Source organism: Schistocerca cancellata, chromosome 8 (assembly GCF_023864275.1).
Source record: "Schistocerca cancellata isolate TAMUIC-IGC-003103 chromosome 8, iqSchCanc2.1, whole genome shotgun sequence".
NCBI classification, from domain to species: domain Eukaryota; kingdom Metazoa; phylum Arthropoda; class Insecta; order Orthoptera; family Acrididae; genus Schistocerca; species Schistocerca cancellata.
Genome location: NC_064633.1, coordinates 201,111,753 through 201,128,897, shown reverse-complemented (window position 1 = coordinate 201,128,897; position 17,145 = coordinate 201,111,753). Strand labels below are relative to the sequence as shown.

Sequence of the window (17,145 nt, the reverse complement as noted above, 5' to 3'; positions counted from 1 at the left end):
TTTAGCCACAGGGTGATCCTCATTACCAACAAACACTGCCTGTGTCCATTCATGCGAATGGACAGTTTGTTGCTGGTTATTCCCACATAGAAAGCGTCACAGTGTAGGCAGGTCAGTTGGTAAATCACGTGGGTGCTTTCACACATGGCTCTGCCTTTGATCGTGTACACCTTCCGGGTTACAGGATGGAGTAGGTGGTGGTGGTGGGAGGGTGAATGGGACAGGTTTTACACCGGGGGCCTGCCTACACTGTGAATTTTATTTTTTTGGGGGGCGGGGGGGGAGTATGGGCGGAGGGGTAGGGATCAGAAATGAGCTCCGTGTTCTCGCTTTAAACATGTCAGCAAGCAGCATAACATCATCTCCAAACTTGCCATTTCCGTGTGCTGAGTGACTCGACTCACAAGTCACTGCTGCTGTCTGTTTAACCAAAAACTCATCAATTGAGTTTGTTGTCGAGTACAATCACACACATCCCACATAGACAGGAGAACAAGTACATGAGTATAATTGCAGACTTGTGGCATTGCTGCTACAGATACAACCACAGGACTATATAATTATTACATACCAGTACAGTGACTGATTGGTTAGCAGTAAATATTGTTTTGTTTATGCACACATTAAATAGATGTGTATATTATTTGTGTGTGTGTTAGTGTGTGTATGTGTGTGTGTGTGTGTGTGTGTGTGTGTGTGTGTGTGTGTGTGAGTGTGTGAGAAAGAGAGAGAGAGAGCTTTAAGTTTATTGTATTACATGATGTCTATTCAGTGACTGTCTACAATTACATTGACATTTACACACTTGCAAGACATTATCAAGTCTGTGGTGACAGTACAAAACACATGACATGAGGATGAAGTACATTCTCTAATGGGGATTAATTATGAAAATAAATTTACAACAGTCTTCAAAAAAGTTAGAGCTACTTGCGACAACCAAAAGGATACAGAAATGTTGTGCTTTTTGATTGCAGGAACACAACATTTGACACGTCACATACATTTTCTTATGGTGGAGATGGAATAAACAAGAATACAACCACATTGTTTGCATTAGACAACATTTGTATGTTTTTCATCTGAAGTGTACACTTAGACATCACTTCTCTTGTAATAAACATATTTGCAATTGTATACACTGCATCACTTAAATTTTGTCTTACACCCTCCACACTCTAACAAAGCACAGCTTCATTGAGTGCCATCTGATCATGATAGTAGGTCATTTCGCCTTGTCACTGCTGCTTTACAACAGCAAGATAGTGTACTCAACTTCTACATCTACATCTACATTTATACTCCGCAAGCCACCCAACGGTGTGTGGCGGAGGGCACTTTACGTGCCACTGTCATTACCTCCCTTTCCTGTTCCAGACGCGTATGGTTCGCGGGAAGAACGACTGTCTGAAAGCCTCCGTGCGCGCTCTGATCTCTCTAATTTTACATTCGTGATCTCCTCGGGAGGTATAAGTAGGGGGAAGCAATATATTCGATACCTCATCCAGAAACGCACCCTCTCGAAACCTGACGTGCAAGCTACACCGCGATGCAGAGCGCCTCTCTTGCAGAGTCTGCCACTTGAGTTTGTTAAACATCTCCGTAACGCTATCAAGGTTACCAAATAACCCTGTGACGATACGCGCCGCTCTTCTTTGGATCTTCTCTATCTCCTCCGTCAACCCAATCTGGTACGGATCCCACACTGATGAGCAATACGCAAGTATAGGTCGAACGAGTGTTTTGTAAGCCACCTCCTTTGTTGATGGACTACATTTTCTAAGGACTCTCCCAATGAATCTCAACCTGGTACCCGCCTTACCAACAATTAATTTTATATGATCATTCCACTTCAAATCGTTCCGCACGCATACTCCCAGATATTTTACAGAAGTAACTGCTACCAGTGTTTGTTCCGCTATCATATAATCATACAATAAAGGATCCTTCTTTCTATGTATTCGCAATACATTACATTTGTCTATGTTAAGGGTCAGTTGCCACTCCCTGCACCAAGTGCCTATCCGCTGCAGATCTTCCTGCATTTCGCTACAATTTTCTAATGCTGCAACTTCTCTGTATACTACAGCATCTTCCGCAAAAAGCCGCATGGAACTTCCGACACTATCTACTAGGTCATTTATATATATTGTGAAAAGCAATGGTCCCATAACACTCCCCTGTGGCAAGCCAGAGGTTACTTTAACGTCTGTAGACGTCTCTCCATTGATAACAACATGCTGTGTTCTGTTTGCTAAAAACTCTTCAATCCAGCCACACAGCTGGTCTGATATTCCGTAGGCTCTTATTTTGTTTTATCAGGCGACAGTGCGGAACTGTATCGAACGCCTTCCGGAAGTCAAGAAAAATAGCATCGACCTGGGAGCCTGTATCGAATATTTTCTGGGTCTCGTGAACAAATAAAGCGAGTTGGGTCTCACACGATCGCTGTTTCCGGAATCCATGTTGATTCCTACATAGTAGATTCTGGGTTTCCAAAAACATGATACTCGAGCAAAACTTCCATACTAAGTCACAATTAGCCTTCACTCCTGCACATTTCAGTAAGAGAGAACGAGTGGACAAGTATGAAGTGACCGCAGTGCCACAGTTCTCAGACTTGTCATACTTGTGGAACTACAGAAGGGAGGAAGGAAGGCAGGTGTTACAGGACTGATGTAACAGTGGCACCTCGGTATGTAAAGTGTGCAACCCGCAACATTTGACTCATACTCACTCTGTTTCTGATCATGTGCATGGTTGAGTGTGTGGCAGATGGAGGGGGGGGGGGGGGGGGGGGGCACAGGTTACTCAGTCACATCTTTGGTTTCTTCCACTGCTGCTATTTAACCTCTTGCGGATGTTTTCATCATCTAAGTCTTCAAAACAAGAAATTTCTATTCTAAATGCTAATTGAAAATATTTATTCTAATAATAACCTATAGTTATAATTAACAGAATGATGTAGCTTCATTTTTTATTTATTTTAAAAATTAATTAAATTCAAGTCATATTTGATTTTAAAATTTGATGCATTATATAAAGTTCCTGATATGTATGAAATTAGTGATTCTAACATTAATATTCTTCACATAACAGAAATAAAAATAATGTAAATACCAAATAAGAAAAATAGTATTAGAACATTATAATAAACATAATTGTCTGTGTCTAGTATTTTATAAAAAGAAATATAATAATTGGTACAATCATCACAATTCTCTTGTCTTTTACAGGTCCCAAGCCGTGAAGTGGAAAAGACAGAGGGAAAATTCTGGACACACTGGAATAAAGACACAAAACAGTTCTTTTTGCAGTTTGCATTTAAAAATGAGCAAAAACCGGTGGCTAAAGTTCCAGTGCCTGCTGTGCCAGGCCCACCGCCCCCAGTGTCTGGAGTGGGTGTGGGGATGCTTGCTGTGCACCCACCTCCCAACTTAGTGCCACCTCCAGTCCCACCTCCTCCACCAGTCGTTCAGCCACCGCCGCCACCTCGAAATCTCGTGCCTCCGCCGGGAATGCCCCCTGCACCTCCTGTTTTCAATCCAGTGCCTCCACCTCCCCCTAAATCTGTATCTATAATTCCTCCTCCCCCTCCTAAGATTGCTTAAACTCGACATAAACTTCCTGTTTTGGTTATCTCAAAAAGACTTTGAGAATAATTTGATTGTTAACAGGACACAAAACTTGCACACATTTATTGTTGCCTTACAGTTTATATACATAGTCAGAAGAACTGAACGTATCTCAGTGACAGAAGTTGAGATTTAATATTCTTCACATTTTCAAAATAATAAAGATTTTTTAATACAATTTACATTTCTTATTCACTGTATGTCATTAGTTCCAATATGTTTCAAAAAATATGTTCTTCCACTTTTATAGACTATTGTTGTTATCCTTCGCTTGCAGGCTTATCTACATGGTGGAATTTTGTTTGCCTATGTTAAACGACAATGTAAATATGGGGGTAGGCTGAAAAGTAATGCACACTTGCTTGTAGAACATGACCTAAATTACCTTGAGAAATGTGCCAAGTGGCATGTGAACGGTAACTTCTCCCTATATACACATGCACAATTCGAATGAATTGCATTCATCCAATGTATTTTGAATTGCGGAAGTATGGAGATGTGTGCTAGTGCTTTGTCAATGTGTGTTAAAAAGCAAACTGTTTGAATGTTTAACTGCTGAAAAATTGACTCCTAGTGAGGTTCATCATTGTTTGTAGGCTGTTTATGGTGACAATACTGTTGATAGGTCTACTGTAAATCGGTGGGTAGTAAAATTTCTGTATTGCTGGCCTGGGAAAACCATAAATGTTTACAAAACATGCAGTGGATGTCCGTCACTGCTACAGGTGATAAATATTGTAAACTCATCAATGATTTGATTCAAAATGACTATCAAATCACTCAAAAGTGTTGTGAAAACCATATTGGAATACCCAAGGAATGTGTCAGTTTCATTATTGAACAATTAGAATATCGTAAAATTTGTGCACAATGGGTACCACGCTGTCTCTCACACGAGAACAAACAGCATTGATTGAAAAACTGTGAGCAACTTTTGCAGTGCTGCTGTGACAGAGGAGATGGCCTCCTGTCAAGTATTGTGATAGGGGAGGAGTCATGGGTACATCATTATGACCAAGAAGAGAAAAGACAGGCTCACAGAGTTTATGTAACTGATTGTCTGGTATGAGAGGCAGTTCTTCTCAGTACATAGATACTCTAAAACACCTCCGAAGTCGAATTTGTCTTGCTAGAGGTAGCCTGGCACCAATAATCTTGCAACATATGATAATGCTCATCCACATACCTCACATGCTACTGACGAGGCTCTGTGAAACCTGAAGTTTGAACCGATTCCACACTCCTCCTACACCCCCCCCCCCCCCCCCCCCCACAAAAAAAAAAAAAAAAAAAAAAAAAAAAAAAAAATTGCATCTTGTGAATTTTATTTTTTTCCCTCTGCCCAAGAGAGAGCACAACAAGTGTAATCGTTACATCGCAGATGATGAGATGAAGGCAGCTGTCAAGTCTTGGATTTGAGAAAAGTCTGAAGAATTATTCAGTGACGGAATGAAAAAACTTGTTACATGTTGGGAGAAATGTGTTAGTCCTAACTGTAACTATTTTGAAAAATAAATATATCATTTTGAAGCTTAAAAATTATACTTTAATAATCTTTCTGCCTGATCTTCCTAATTGCTTTTTTTTTTATTTTTTTACAAGTACATGTGCTTTACTTTTCAGCACACGCACGTAATTTAGGAGCTGGGGAGACAACTCACCTGATAGAAGAAGCATTGAGTCAGTGACAGGTACCAAAAAATGAATGAAAACCATGCTGGGTTTTGAATGAACCTACCTACCTCTGTGGCGCTCCATCATTCTGGCTTGAACAGAACACTCAACTAAAGTTCGACAGCTTGTTTCTGCTGGGGTGGGTTGAGGGGAAAAAAGTGGTGGGAGGAAGGATTGGGGCGGGGAGACTTAAGGCTTGGAGAGAGGCTGCAGATGTGCGGGATAGGAATGCGAGAGGAAGAGGCAACAGGTGTGTCATTCCATGTCAAGTATCCCAGTTTAGAAGATGCATCCAGCTCAGCCATCATCAATTTTGATCAAACTTGTACAGTATGTACCTGAGGGCCCTACAGAACTTATGCAAAGTTTCAGGCTCACCTGTAACTCGGTTGAGGTGCTACAGCCACTTTCGTGAAGACCACTTTCATTGAGACCGAAAAGTCGCGAAGAAATCTTAAAGTTTAGCCATCCACTGTCCCTAATGTAAAAGAGATAGACTCCTGCTTCTGGGTATAGTGGTACAACTTTTCGTGCTCTACACATAAATGACGGAAGTAGAGTTCAGAAAGCAATGCATTTGGCATAATCTCAGTTCCAAATGGGCAACAAATCATGTCATGAGAAATTTGTCTCGTACTTTAATGAGGCATAAGTAGTGGAGAAAGTGTGCTAAAGGACCTGGTCTTTTGGCAAACTATTGTCTGTCTGGGTGTTTACTGTATTTACTCGAATCTAAGCCGTACTTTTTTTCCAGCTTTTGTAATCCAAAAAACCACCTGCAGCTTAGAATCAAGAGCAAAGTAAGCGGAAGTCCTGAAAAATGTTGGTACGTGCTGCCACAACTAACTACTGCCATTGAATATATGTAGCGCTACACAGGCATGCTTGGCAGGCACAAAGATAAATACTGACGCCAAAACCTCTGCATAAGTAAATAAATTAAAAAAAAAAAAAGGTAGAAGATGAGTTTTTTTTTCTCCGCCCCAAGTTTCGACCACTGCATTTTCATACATTATCCAACGAAGTAAATAAAAATTCCTTATTGTTCATCTTCGGCTGTAGCAGCCTTTCAAATATTCGAAGCAACAAAAATAAATTTCTTTACACAAAAATACCAACAACGCACAAGGCTTTAGGATTGTTGTACGAGTTGATACGCTGGAGCTCATTAAGATTTTACGTAGCAGCACCTATTGCTTCGTGGAATTTTGTGAAAGTGCCAGATTCAAGAGGGGAGTTCTTTCATTTGCAGAACAAAATTCTGATCGTGCTGCAGGTCTGTGATAATGGGATTCATGAGAGCAACGTCTGGTAATGGCGACTGCAGAGGGACAAATTATCTGAATGTTCAAGTAACAGGAAAGCATTGAGTGGGCCAAAGTGTGGCCAATATCGTGCTTTAGAAATGATTTTAAATGAATTTGTTAAGGAACAGCGCCAGAAATTCCTGCCTGTGAATGACAAAATTTTAAAAATTAAGGCACATGAAATTGCTAGACAGCAAAAAATCGAAAATTTTAAGGCTAGTCACTGCTGGATTGATCTGTTTATGAAGCACATGGGTTTTTTTCACTTCGGAGGCGAACTTCAGTTCCACAGAAGCTGCCGAAAAATTATGAAGAAAAACGTGGAATTTCAGCGCTTCATAATTAGGCGGCACAGAGAAAAGCAGTACCTTCTTGGTCAGATAGGAAATGCTGTCCAAATTTCCTGTATATTTTGACATACCGTCAAATTATATGATTGGCACGAAAGGAAAGAAAGACATAAGTGTTCTTACATCAGGGGGTGAAAAACAGAGGATGTCCGTCATGCTTCCTTGCACAGCAGATGGACATAAACAACCCCCATTCATAATTTTCAAGCGAAAGATTTGACCGAAATCGGAAGTGTTTCCAAAAACTGTAATTGTACGAGCAAATGAAACTGGGTGGTTTTTGGAGCACACGCTGCTGGAATGTATTAGGTGTGTGTGGAATCATCGTCCTGGCGCAACCTTGGTTTACGCGGTCTGATGGTATTAGATGCGTATGCAGGCCATACAACACCTGCAGTAAAACGAAAATTAGAGGAAAGCAAAATGGACTTGACAGTAATTCCAGATGGGATGACATCAATTCTGCAGCCACTTGACGTCTGTTTGAATAAACATTTTAAGGACAAGCTTAAATGACTGTACACAGACTGGCTTTCGAAAAGCAACAGACAACTGACACCAACAGGACGTGTAGAACGCGCAAGTGTGCCAATGGGTTTATGATGCATGGAAGTGTGTTCCAAATCAGACTGCGCAACAAGCATTTAAATAATGTTCGATATCCAATGCACTAGATGGTACGGAGGACGATGCTCTGTATGAAGAAATGAGCAACAAAGAATCAAGTGAAAGTGATTCAGAATCATGACTGATATTTTAAACATTTCCTATAAGATGTATTGCAAACCTAATAAAATTTTGTTTTTAATTTCAGCATTTAATTTATAAGTTATTTTCATTCTTATTTTATAAGTGTTGCTACTCTGCATTGCACAGTATAGAAAAGCGTGGAGAGCTGTATCAAACCTGTCTACGGACTGAAGACAACAACAACACACTCTGCATTTGAAGTCATCACTAAAAATGTACTTCAAAAATCCGACAGGCAGGACTGTTTGGAATGTATGTCAATATGGCCAACTCTACGTTCTGAATGTTTTCCTACCTATGACAAGAGATGGTTGCTAATAGGAACTTTTATGAATCGTGAATCACATGCAGTATTCTCTTCACCATAAGAACAATACGAATGTAAACATTGTGCCATGTATTCTTTCGTGTTTGTTGCTATCTCATTTAAATCCTGTTTGCCTAATGAACTACGACACCAGAGTGAGATGACAGCAAACGCGGCAGAATATACATATCATGTCATGTTTATATTCGTATTATTCTTATGCTGAATAGTGATACAGTCAGAAATGAAGTCCGACAACTGACTAGATTTTTAAATCTAACATGTCTGTAATTTACGTGCAGAATGTAATGTACTAAAGAGGCATCTGCAATGATTTTCAACTAGAGAAAAATTTTCACTAAACTCTCGTTCAGAACATCTATCATAAGCGTTCTGTTATTTTATTTATTTATTTTTTTTTTTTAAAGCGGCGGTAGTGCGCGCAAAAGCAAGCCATGCCGCGAGTGGCGACAGGTCGTCAACACTCATTATCAGAATGCGACAAACAATGCATGACAGTACAATAATGCGTTTTCAGCTTAGAGTGACGTAAACACCTATAACAAAGAGAACGGCACTTATCAGATCAGAGCAAAATAAGCAACAGATTCAAACCAGATGAAGCATGTGGAAAAGGAAGGGTACCCGTATAAATACGGATGGAGCACCTGACGCATAGCAATGGCTACCTGGTGAAGCTTAACTGCTAGCTTACGACTCGAGCAAAACTACTGTAGCTGTATCTCATGGGCATACCCAGCGAGGGGCAGCTGCCCCCCCCCCCCCCCCCCCCAAAAAAGATATTCAGTTTTTTACTAGTTTACTGTTTTATTAAATAAGAAATGCTGCATGTTTTCTCAGATTGTACAAGTGCATTCTTGTATTTAAAATGTTTATTAAAAGCAGTTTAGCAGTTTTTCACTGGTTTAGTATTTTATTTAATAAGAAGTGCTGTATGTTGTCTCAAGTCCTTGTTTCCTGAGACTAGTATGACCTGCCCCACCTCCCCCCCTAGTTCAGATCCTGGGTACGCCCTTGCTGTATCTTCATCCATTCGACCTACATTGTGTCTCATGTTACAATGGACCACTTTGTTTCGATTTGGAGGTGCGGTCTAAAACTTTTCTCTCCCCTTGTATTTCGAGTCTGAAATTTTAGGTGCGACTTAGATTCGGGAAAATTTTTTTCCTTGATTTTGAGTCTCATTTTTCAGGTGTGGCTTAGATTTGAGCAAATACGGTAGTATATCACAAATTTGGGCTTGGCTTATGTGTTTAATTACTGTGCTGCCATCCTGTAAATTTCCTAAAAAACATGAATGTATCAAAGTGTAACCGCGTTCATAGTCGTATGTCTCAAAATGGACACGTACCACATTACATCCATTAACACCATTCAACAGAGCACATTTCATGCTACTACAAAAACATATTTTCATTTTGGTGTCTCTTTGTGTAAGGTTGTGACAGGTTTATTGATAAATTTAACTATACTACAGACTGATACATAATTTTTGTGAAGCTGAATGCTTATTAATTTTATTTCTTTTCTTTATTTAAGACTCGACAATTTGATTTTAGTGCCCGAAGCATATCAAGTTGTTGCTAAGATGGAAAAACAAGATCAAGTTAATGGTGTAGTTTTGGAAAGACTGATTCCCCGTGCCATTTAACAACATACAGTTCCTTAAAAGGACTAAAAGCTGCAAAGAAACTTTCCTTAGAAGAACAAGATTTACTTACTAGATGGAGTGGTTTACACTCTACTGAAAATGCTCAACTATACTTCCACCATGAGGCTTTAATCCTACAAAGATTTGAATTTTTGCAAAGATCATGCTGCAACCCATTTGGTAAGAGAAACCATACTCCATGAAAAAGTTTGCACTCAGTCAACATAGAAAGAGCTGACCTACTAAAAACGATAACTGTGTCTGATATTAAACCAGGCCAAAAAATGTGCCCTTCCTGTAGAAAAGAATTTGATACACTGAAATATTCGCAAATGGAAGTTACATCTCAGTTAGATGAAGATGATGAGACTAATGATGTTCACCATTTGAATACGAGCTTAACAGCTATTGGAATATCACCATTAAAATTTCAACAAACTGCTGCAAGGGATATAAAAGGATATGCAAAGCCCAAAATACATCAAGTTGAAGGTTCAGCTATTAAAAAAATTGCAGAAGTGGGAGGACTTGATACCAGTGAACTGAAGCAACCATCCACAAGCAAGCAATGCTTGACTTTTTCAGATTACAGTCAGTTGATCCAAGAATTGAAAGATAAATTACATACATCAAATCATAATGCAAAAATTCAAATTTTGACTTTAGTTCCCCAAAGCTGGTCTATCAAAAAGACTATGGAAGAATGTAGTGTTTCAGAAAGAATGGTAAGGAAGGCTAGAAAGTTAAAAGATTATTGGGGAATATTGGCAAAGCCCAAAGATAAATGTGAAAAAAACCTTTCTGAGTCTGTGAAGGCAAGAGTCAATGAAAATTTTTATGATGAAGAGTTTAGTCAGATTTGTCCAGGAAAAGAGGACTGTATTGCTGTTTGGATTGATGGAGAAAAGGTCCAAAAACAAAAATACTTATTACTGAGCAACTTAAAAGAAATGTTTGTTGCGTACTACAATAAAAAATGGACCGGAAATTGGATTTTCCAAATTTTGTGAATTAAGGCCAAAATGGTCTGTGGCAGTAGGCCCAGCTGGTTCAATTTCATTTTGTGACTGCACTATACATGAAAATGTGAAACTAATGTTGGCACAAAGCCCAATAAAAGAAGATCACAAAATATTACTGAGCAAAACTGTCTGTAATTTGGAAACAAAGGATTGCATGCTTCATTGCTATGAAGTATGTCCAGGAACAAAAGCTCTAAAGGAATTATTTGGACGCGCTTTTGCAGATATTCAGCAGTTCAAACAATGGACCCACACTGACAGAAATACACTTGAAATCAGAGAAATGACAGTTGCCTGAAGCAATAGTTTTGGACATCAGCAACAAATTTAAAGCATTTAACAACTGAAGAATTCTGCATTATGGCTTGGGAACCACAAAGAGACTCAAACAAGTCTTGGGAACCTGTTGAATACTCACATTCAGGCTTGGGAATCTGCTAGATACCCACTTTCAGGCTTGGGAACATGCAGTAAGGAAATGCACGCATGGCTGACCTTGCATGGCTATAAGGTGTGGCCCCTTGGTGATGGGGCTACTAGCCACTGAGATTGGTAATGGCATAGCGACCATGGACCAACACAAGGATTTTTCTCGAATTACAAAACATTTCAATAGTTCAGGTGTAATTTTTGCACCTTAGCCAAAGAGACACCAAAGTGAAAACAAGTTTTTCTAATAGAATGAAATGTGCTCTGTTGAATGGTGTTAATGAACGTAATGTGGTAGGTGTCCATTTTCAAACACATGACTTTGAACACAGGTATATTTTGATACATTCATGTTGTTTAGCAAATTTACAGGCTGGTAGCACAGGAATTAAACACACAATCCAGGTCCAAATTTGTGATGTACTTGCCAAACAGTAGTTTGGCAAAAGACCAGGTCCATAGCGCACTTTCTCCACTACTAATGCCTCATTAACATATGGGACAAATTTCTCATGACATGATTTGTTGCCGACTTTGAACTGAGATAATACCAATGCATTGCTTTCTGAACTCTACTTCCATCATTTGTGTGTAGAACACAAAAAGTTGTACCACTATACCCAGAAGCAAGAGTCGATCTCTTTTACATTAGGGATAGTGGAATGCCAAACTTGAAGATTTCTTTGCGACTTTTCGGTCTCGGTAAAAGTGGTCTTCACAAAAGTGGCTCTAGCACCTCGACCAAGTTACAGGTGAACTTGAGACCTTGCATAAGTTCGTGTATGGCACTCAGGTACATACTGTACAAAATTGATCAAAACTGAAGATGGCTGAGCTGGGAGCCCTAGGACACTTCATGTGGAATGACCCAGGTGTACAAGATAGAGATGCTACACACAGGCACTGGAGCCAGTGAGTTTGTGCAGCGCAAGATGACAATGACATGAAGAAGTGAATTGGGAGGGAATGCAAGGCAGGGGGAGGGGGAGACTTTGGGTAGAGGATGTAGGTGCAGGGGGTAGGCAGAGATTGAGGCTGGGAGGATTACAGGAGTGAAGGATCCCTCCAGGGGACTCACAGTTCTTTTGTGAGTTTGTGCATGGCACACATTGGGCACCGAGCTATTGCAGCCAATTCTTCCTTCCCTGGCTGCATTCCTTCATCCTGCCCTCCCTCCTTATCCTCGCTCCTTCCCCATTGCCACTCCTTCTCTTTCTCGGTGTTCTGATTTATGTCAACCTGGCTATCCACCTGCTTTCCTGTATTGTTTGAAATTTTGTTCCTTTTGCCTGTTCTCTCATCCTTTTTGGCAGTTAGGTCCCCACTTGAAGTTTGACCTCCACTTCAAAATTTCCTCTTTTAAGTGTGAGCCATATGGGGAAGATCTCCCTTCCTATCATCTACATTGTGGATTCCTCTTCTCCCTTCCTTCCCCCCCTCCTTTCCTCACTTCAGCTCCCTTCTGCCCTTTTACGTCACCAGCACAAGTAGCCAGTCCGTGTGTTGGGGCTGTTATTTACCTGTATGGCTGAACCTCCTGACGACGCTGGGATCATACTACTGATACCTGAGCTGTTCCCTCCCAATGTATGCCAGGGAGTGGTTGCTTATCTTCTTAGAGCATGGGAACTCCTGGCAACGGATGCCATGCCAGACAACCCTTGCTGTGGCTGGGTGACACCAATGGGCATAGCCCCTGGTCAGAATGGGTGGTATCAGTGCGGATGCTTGGCGCATGAAGCTTATCAAGCTGCAAAAATCTGGCCATTCTCCAATGGCTGACTCTTTGAATGGTGAAGGACCATTGAATTCTGTTTCATATGACCCGGAAACCTTCCCTTCGCCGGCTAGACCATGGGAGGAGGGCCAGGCTCACCATCTTGGGATGAAACCCTTTTCCCATTACCTCATCTGTACTAGGATGGATGGAGACACATTCACTGCCACAAAGCCATTGTTTTTTTGTAGAAAGTATGGAGAATAAGTTTGGTGAAGTGGAGTCTGGTGAAGATGCGGTTGCGCTCCCTGTTGATCACAGCTTCTTCTGCCACCCAATCTGCAGCTCTTCTTACTTGTGATCATCTTGGCAATGTCCCAGTGTCTATCACTCATCGCCAATCTCTGAATATGGTCCAGGGAGTAATTTTTCATAGGGACCTCGTCCTGCAAACATGAGGAGCTCCAGACTAATCCAGAGTGGCGTGGCATTAATTTTGTTAGAAGTGTGCAAAGGGTCACAAAGACAATCACACCTATACTGGTGCCTTCATTCTGGCTTTCGAGGGGGATACCCTCCCAGAGAAAGTCAAAGTTATGTGCTACAGATGTGACTTAAAGCCATACGTCCCTCAACCTATGCGGTGCTTTCAGGGATTGCGTTTTGGGCATATGTCTTCCCACTGTATGGCGGACCCTTTGTGTGGTGACTGTGGCCACCCACTCCATGAGGGAAGCCCCTTGTGTTCGGCCACCTGTGTGAGTCAATTGTGCTGACCGCCACTCCCCTCACTTGCCGGATTGCCCGACTTACAAGAGGGAAAAGAAGATCCAAGAATACAAGCCCTTGGATCGCCTGTCTCATGCTGAGGCTTGCCAAAAGTATGAGAGATTCTATCCTGTGTCACTATCTTCAACTTTTACCTCGTTTACTTCATTTCCTCCTCCTCTGCCATCCTTAGCCCAGGCCCATCGCTCTCTACTCTCCCCCTCCCCTGCAGTTCCCACAACCTCCCATCAGGGAGCTGCTCTCCCTCCCCGGCCGAAGAAGTGCCCCCCTTCTTCGGCATCTGCCAATGATCGGGCTCCCTTGTGGGACCCCTCTCCCCGGCGTCTCTTAGGCCAGAAGACTCTTACCATCACTCGTCCATGAGGCACACTATCTGTTCGCCCCAAGGTTGCCCATTCTCTTTTGGTTCCAGATCTTGCAGAAGCCTCTATTCCCGCTGTGCCCTGCCCTCCTCCACCTCAGAAAGAGAAAAAGGAGAAACATAAATCCCAAGACAAGGCATCAACGGTGCCCCGGAGGTGCCATCTCCACCCCTCGCAACCTGAGTCTGACATCTTATTTATGGATGTCACCCCACCCTTGTTGATGACGACTACTGACCAGTGACCTGACCTCCCCCTCAGCTTCTCCTTGTCTACCTTGAACTCTCACCACATGATCATCCAGTGGAATTGCAATGGATACTAACGTCACCTACCGGAAATGCAGTGGCTTGTCTCCTCCTATTCTGCATTTTGTCTTGTTCTTTAAGAAACACATTTCCATGATGCCCACTCTCCAACATTTCGTGGTTATCAGGCATTCTGTCAGAACCATGCTGGCCTTGTGGTAGCATCTGGTGGGGTCTGCACTTTGGTTCACTCCGATGTTACTGGTGACCGGATCCCCCTACGTACCAACTTGGAAGCGATAGCAGTTCGAGTGCAAACGACTCCGGCAATCACCATTTGCAATGTCTACCTCCCTCCAGGTAGACCACTTCCTTATGTTTCATTGTCTATCTTAATCCAGCAACTCCCCTGTTTCTCCTCCTAGGGAACTTCAGTGCCCCCATCCACTGTGGGAGAGTGTCACTTCAATGGGTAGGGGTATCCTAATTGACCAACTTATCACTGACCTTGATTTGTGTCTCCTCAATGATGGTTCCCCTACCTACTTCAGTGCAGCTCATGGCACCTTCTCTACTATCGATCTCACAATCTCCTCCCTTGCCATTGTGGCTTCCCTGCATTGGTTATCCCATGATGACCTTTGTGACAGTGTTCGCTTTCTGGTGATTCTATCATTCCCCTGTTGCCACCAGGCAGACAAGCCCCCATGTTGGGCATTCCGCAGGGCCAATTGGGCTTTATATACGTGTGCTGTTAACTTTGACACTTCCCTCTCGAATTCCATTGACGTAGTCATGCAAGGCATCTCTGCTGCTATTCTTCATGCTGCTGGCACTGCTGTCCCCCTATCCACAGGTCTTCCCCCCCGTTGTTGATTGGTACCATGGTGGTCCAAGGATGTCGCAGTCACTGTCCAGGACCACCGATTGGTGCTGCAGTGCTTTAAGCAACACCATTTTCAGACCAACCCCCTCACTTTTAAGCATATCCATGCTAAGCCCCTTTACCTTATTAAGTGGAGTAAAAAGGAATGCTGGGAGTGCTACGTTTCCTCCCTGGGGACATATGCCTCTTCATCGAAGGCTTGGACCAAGCTCCATAGCCCTCTGGGTCGCCAGCGACAGTTAATTGTCCAAGGTCTGGACCTCCTAGGTGCTCTGTGCACTGATCCATTGATCCTTGCAGAACACCTCGCAACACACTTTGCGATGGCGTTGTCGTCCTCTTCCAACCGTACTACCTTTCCCTGGCAGAAATGCAGAGCTGACCAGACCCCCCCTCTGTTTCGTCCTGCACCATGTTGAGCCCTTCACTGAATGGGAATTGGTGCAGGCTCTTAGCTCTTCACGAGATACAGCCACAGGTCTGGATTTCATCCATAACCAGATGATCCAACACTTGGATGTTACCCAGAGGCAGGGTCTTAACCACATTTGGCTCACAGGTGATTTTCTGTCACAATGATGGGACAGTATAGTTATCCCCATCCTTAAGCCTGGGAAAAACCCAACGTCTCTAGACAGCTACCACCCAATTAGCCTGACGAATGTACTTTGCAAACTGCGTGAAAGGCCAGCTACAGATTGTATTGGGTACTCGAATCTCAGGGCCTTCTGTCCCTGTACCAGTGTGGCTTCTGGGCGGGGTGATCTCCAGTTGACCATTTACTCAGATTGCATTCAGCCATTTGACAGGTGTTTACTCACCACCGGCACCATGTCACTGTCTTCTTTGGCCTACATAAGGCGTGAGACGTGGCTTGGCGCCATCACATTTTAGTTAACATCTATGACTGGGGCTTCCGTGGTCCATTCACTCAGTGTCCCTCTGATTCAGAAGAATGGTATCCCACAGGGTTCTGTGCTAACTGTCACACTCTTCCTCATTGCCATCAAGGGGCTTGTGACCTCTGTTGGGCCTCTGGTTACCCCAGCATTATACGTTGACGATTTTTGCATCTGGTGCAGCTCCCACGTGGTAGCATCTGCTGAGCGCCAGCTTCAAGGCACCATCCGGCAGGCCTCTGCATGGGCCACCACACATGGCTTTCAGTTTTCTCCCTCCAAAACGCGGGTTATGCATTTTTGTCATTGACCCACAGTACACCCCGATCCAGAACTTTATTTAGGCAACCAGCTACTTGATGTTGTAGCACCGTCTGGTTTCGTGGTCCTTATTTTTGATAACAAGCTGACTTGGGTGCTCCACTTTCGCCACCTAAAGACTTCATGTATGCGGAAGCATAATGCTCTCCACTTCCTGGCCCACACATCTTGGGGTGCAGACCATTCCTATCTTCTCCATCTTTACCATGCTCTGGTCTTGTCCAGACTAGATTATGGTAGTCAGGTTTATGGCTCAGCAGCTCCTTCCACTTTGAAACTCCTTGACCCTGTCCATCATTGTGGGGTACATCTAGCTATTGGTGCTTTTCGCACTTGTCCTGTTGATAGTCTCCTCGCAGAAGCAGCAATTCCTCTTCTACACATTTGATGGAGCCAATTCCTTGTTTCTTAAGCAATCACCATTCGCCAATTCCCTGACCATCCTGTGCACCCTGTGCTCTTTGCCAATGAGGGATGTCTCCTACTAACACCCACCCATGGGTTGGCATGCGTCTCACTTCATCTGTCAGGATCTCCACCTCCACTCACTGGACTGCACCCCATGTCTTTTCTCCCCCCCCCCCCCTCCACCACCACTCGCTTGAATGGTGCCTGGAACCACAGATTAGGACCAATCTATTCCAGGGTCCTAAGGTCTCTGTCGTTCCTACGGTTTACAGGCGTCTTGTATGTGGCGTCCTTGCAGAGTTCTAGGGTACCACCATCTTTTACACTGATGGTTCTAAGACATTCGATAAGGTGGGATATGCTTTCATG

General features: G+C 42.8%; 1 protein-coding gene across 1 annotated transcript in view; it reads left to right on the top strand.

The window, feature by feature from the left end:
• Nucleotides 1-3,813, top strand: part of LOC126094724 (splicing factor 3A subunit 2) — a 34,928-nt gene extending 31,115 nt beyond the window's left edge. Inside the window, exon 5 of the mRNA XM_049909266.1 lies at nucleotides 3,237-3,813. Within this exon, the coding sequence (XP_049765223.1) occupies nucleotides 3,237-3,611 (375 nt within the window). The 3' untranslated portion in view covers nucleotides 3,612-3,813. The remainder of the gene's footprint in view (nucleotides 1-3,236) is intronic.
• Nucleotides 3,814-17,145: the final 13,332 nt, after the last annotated feature.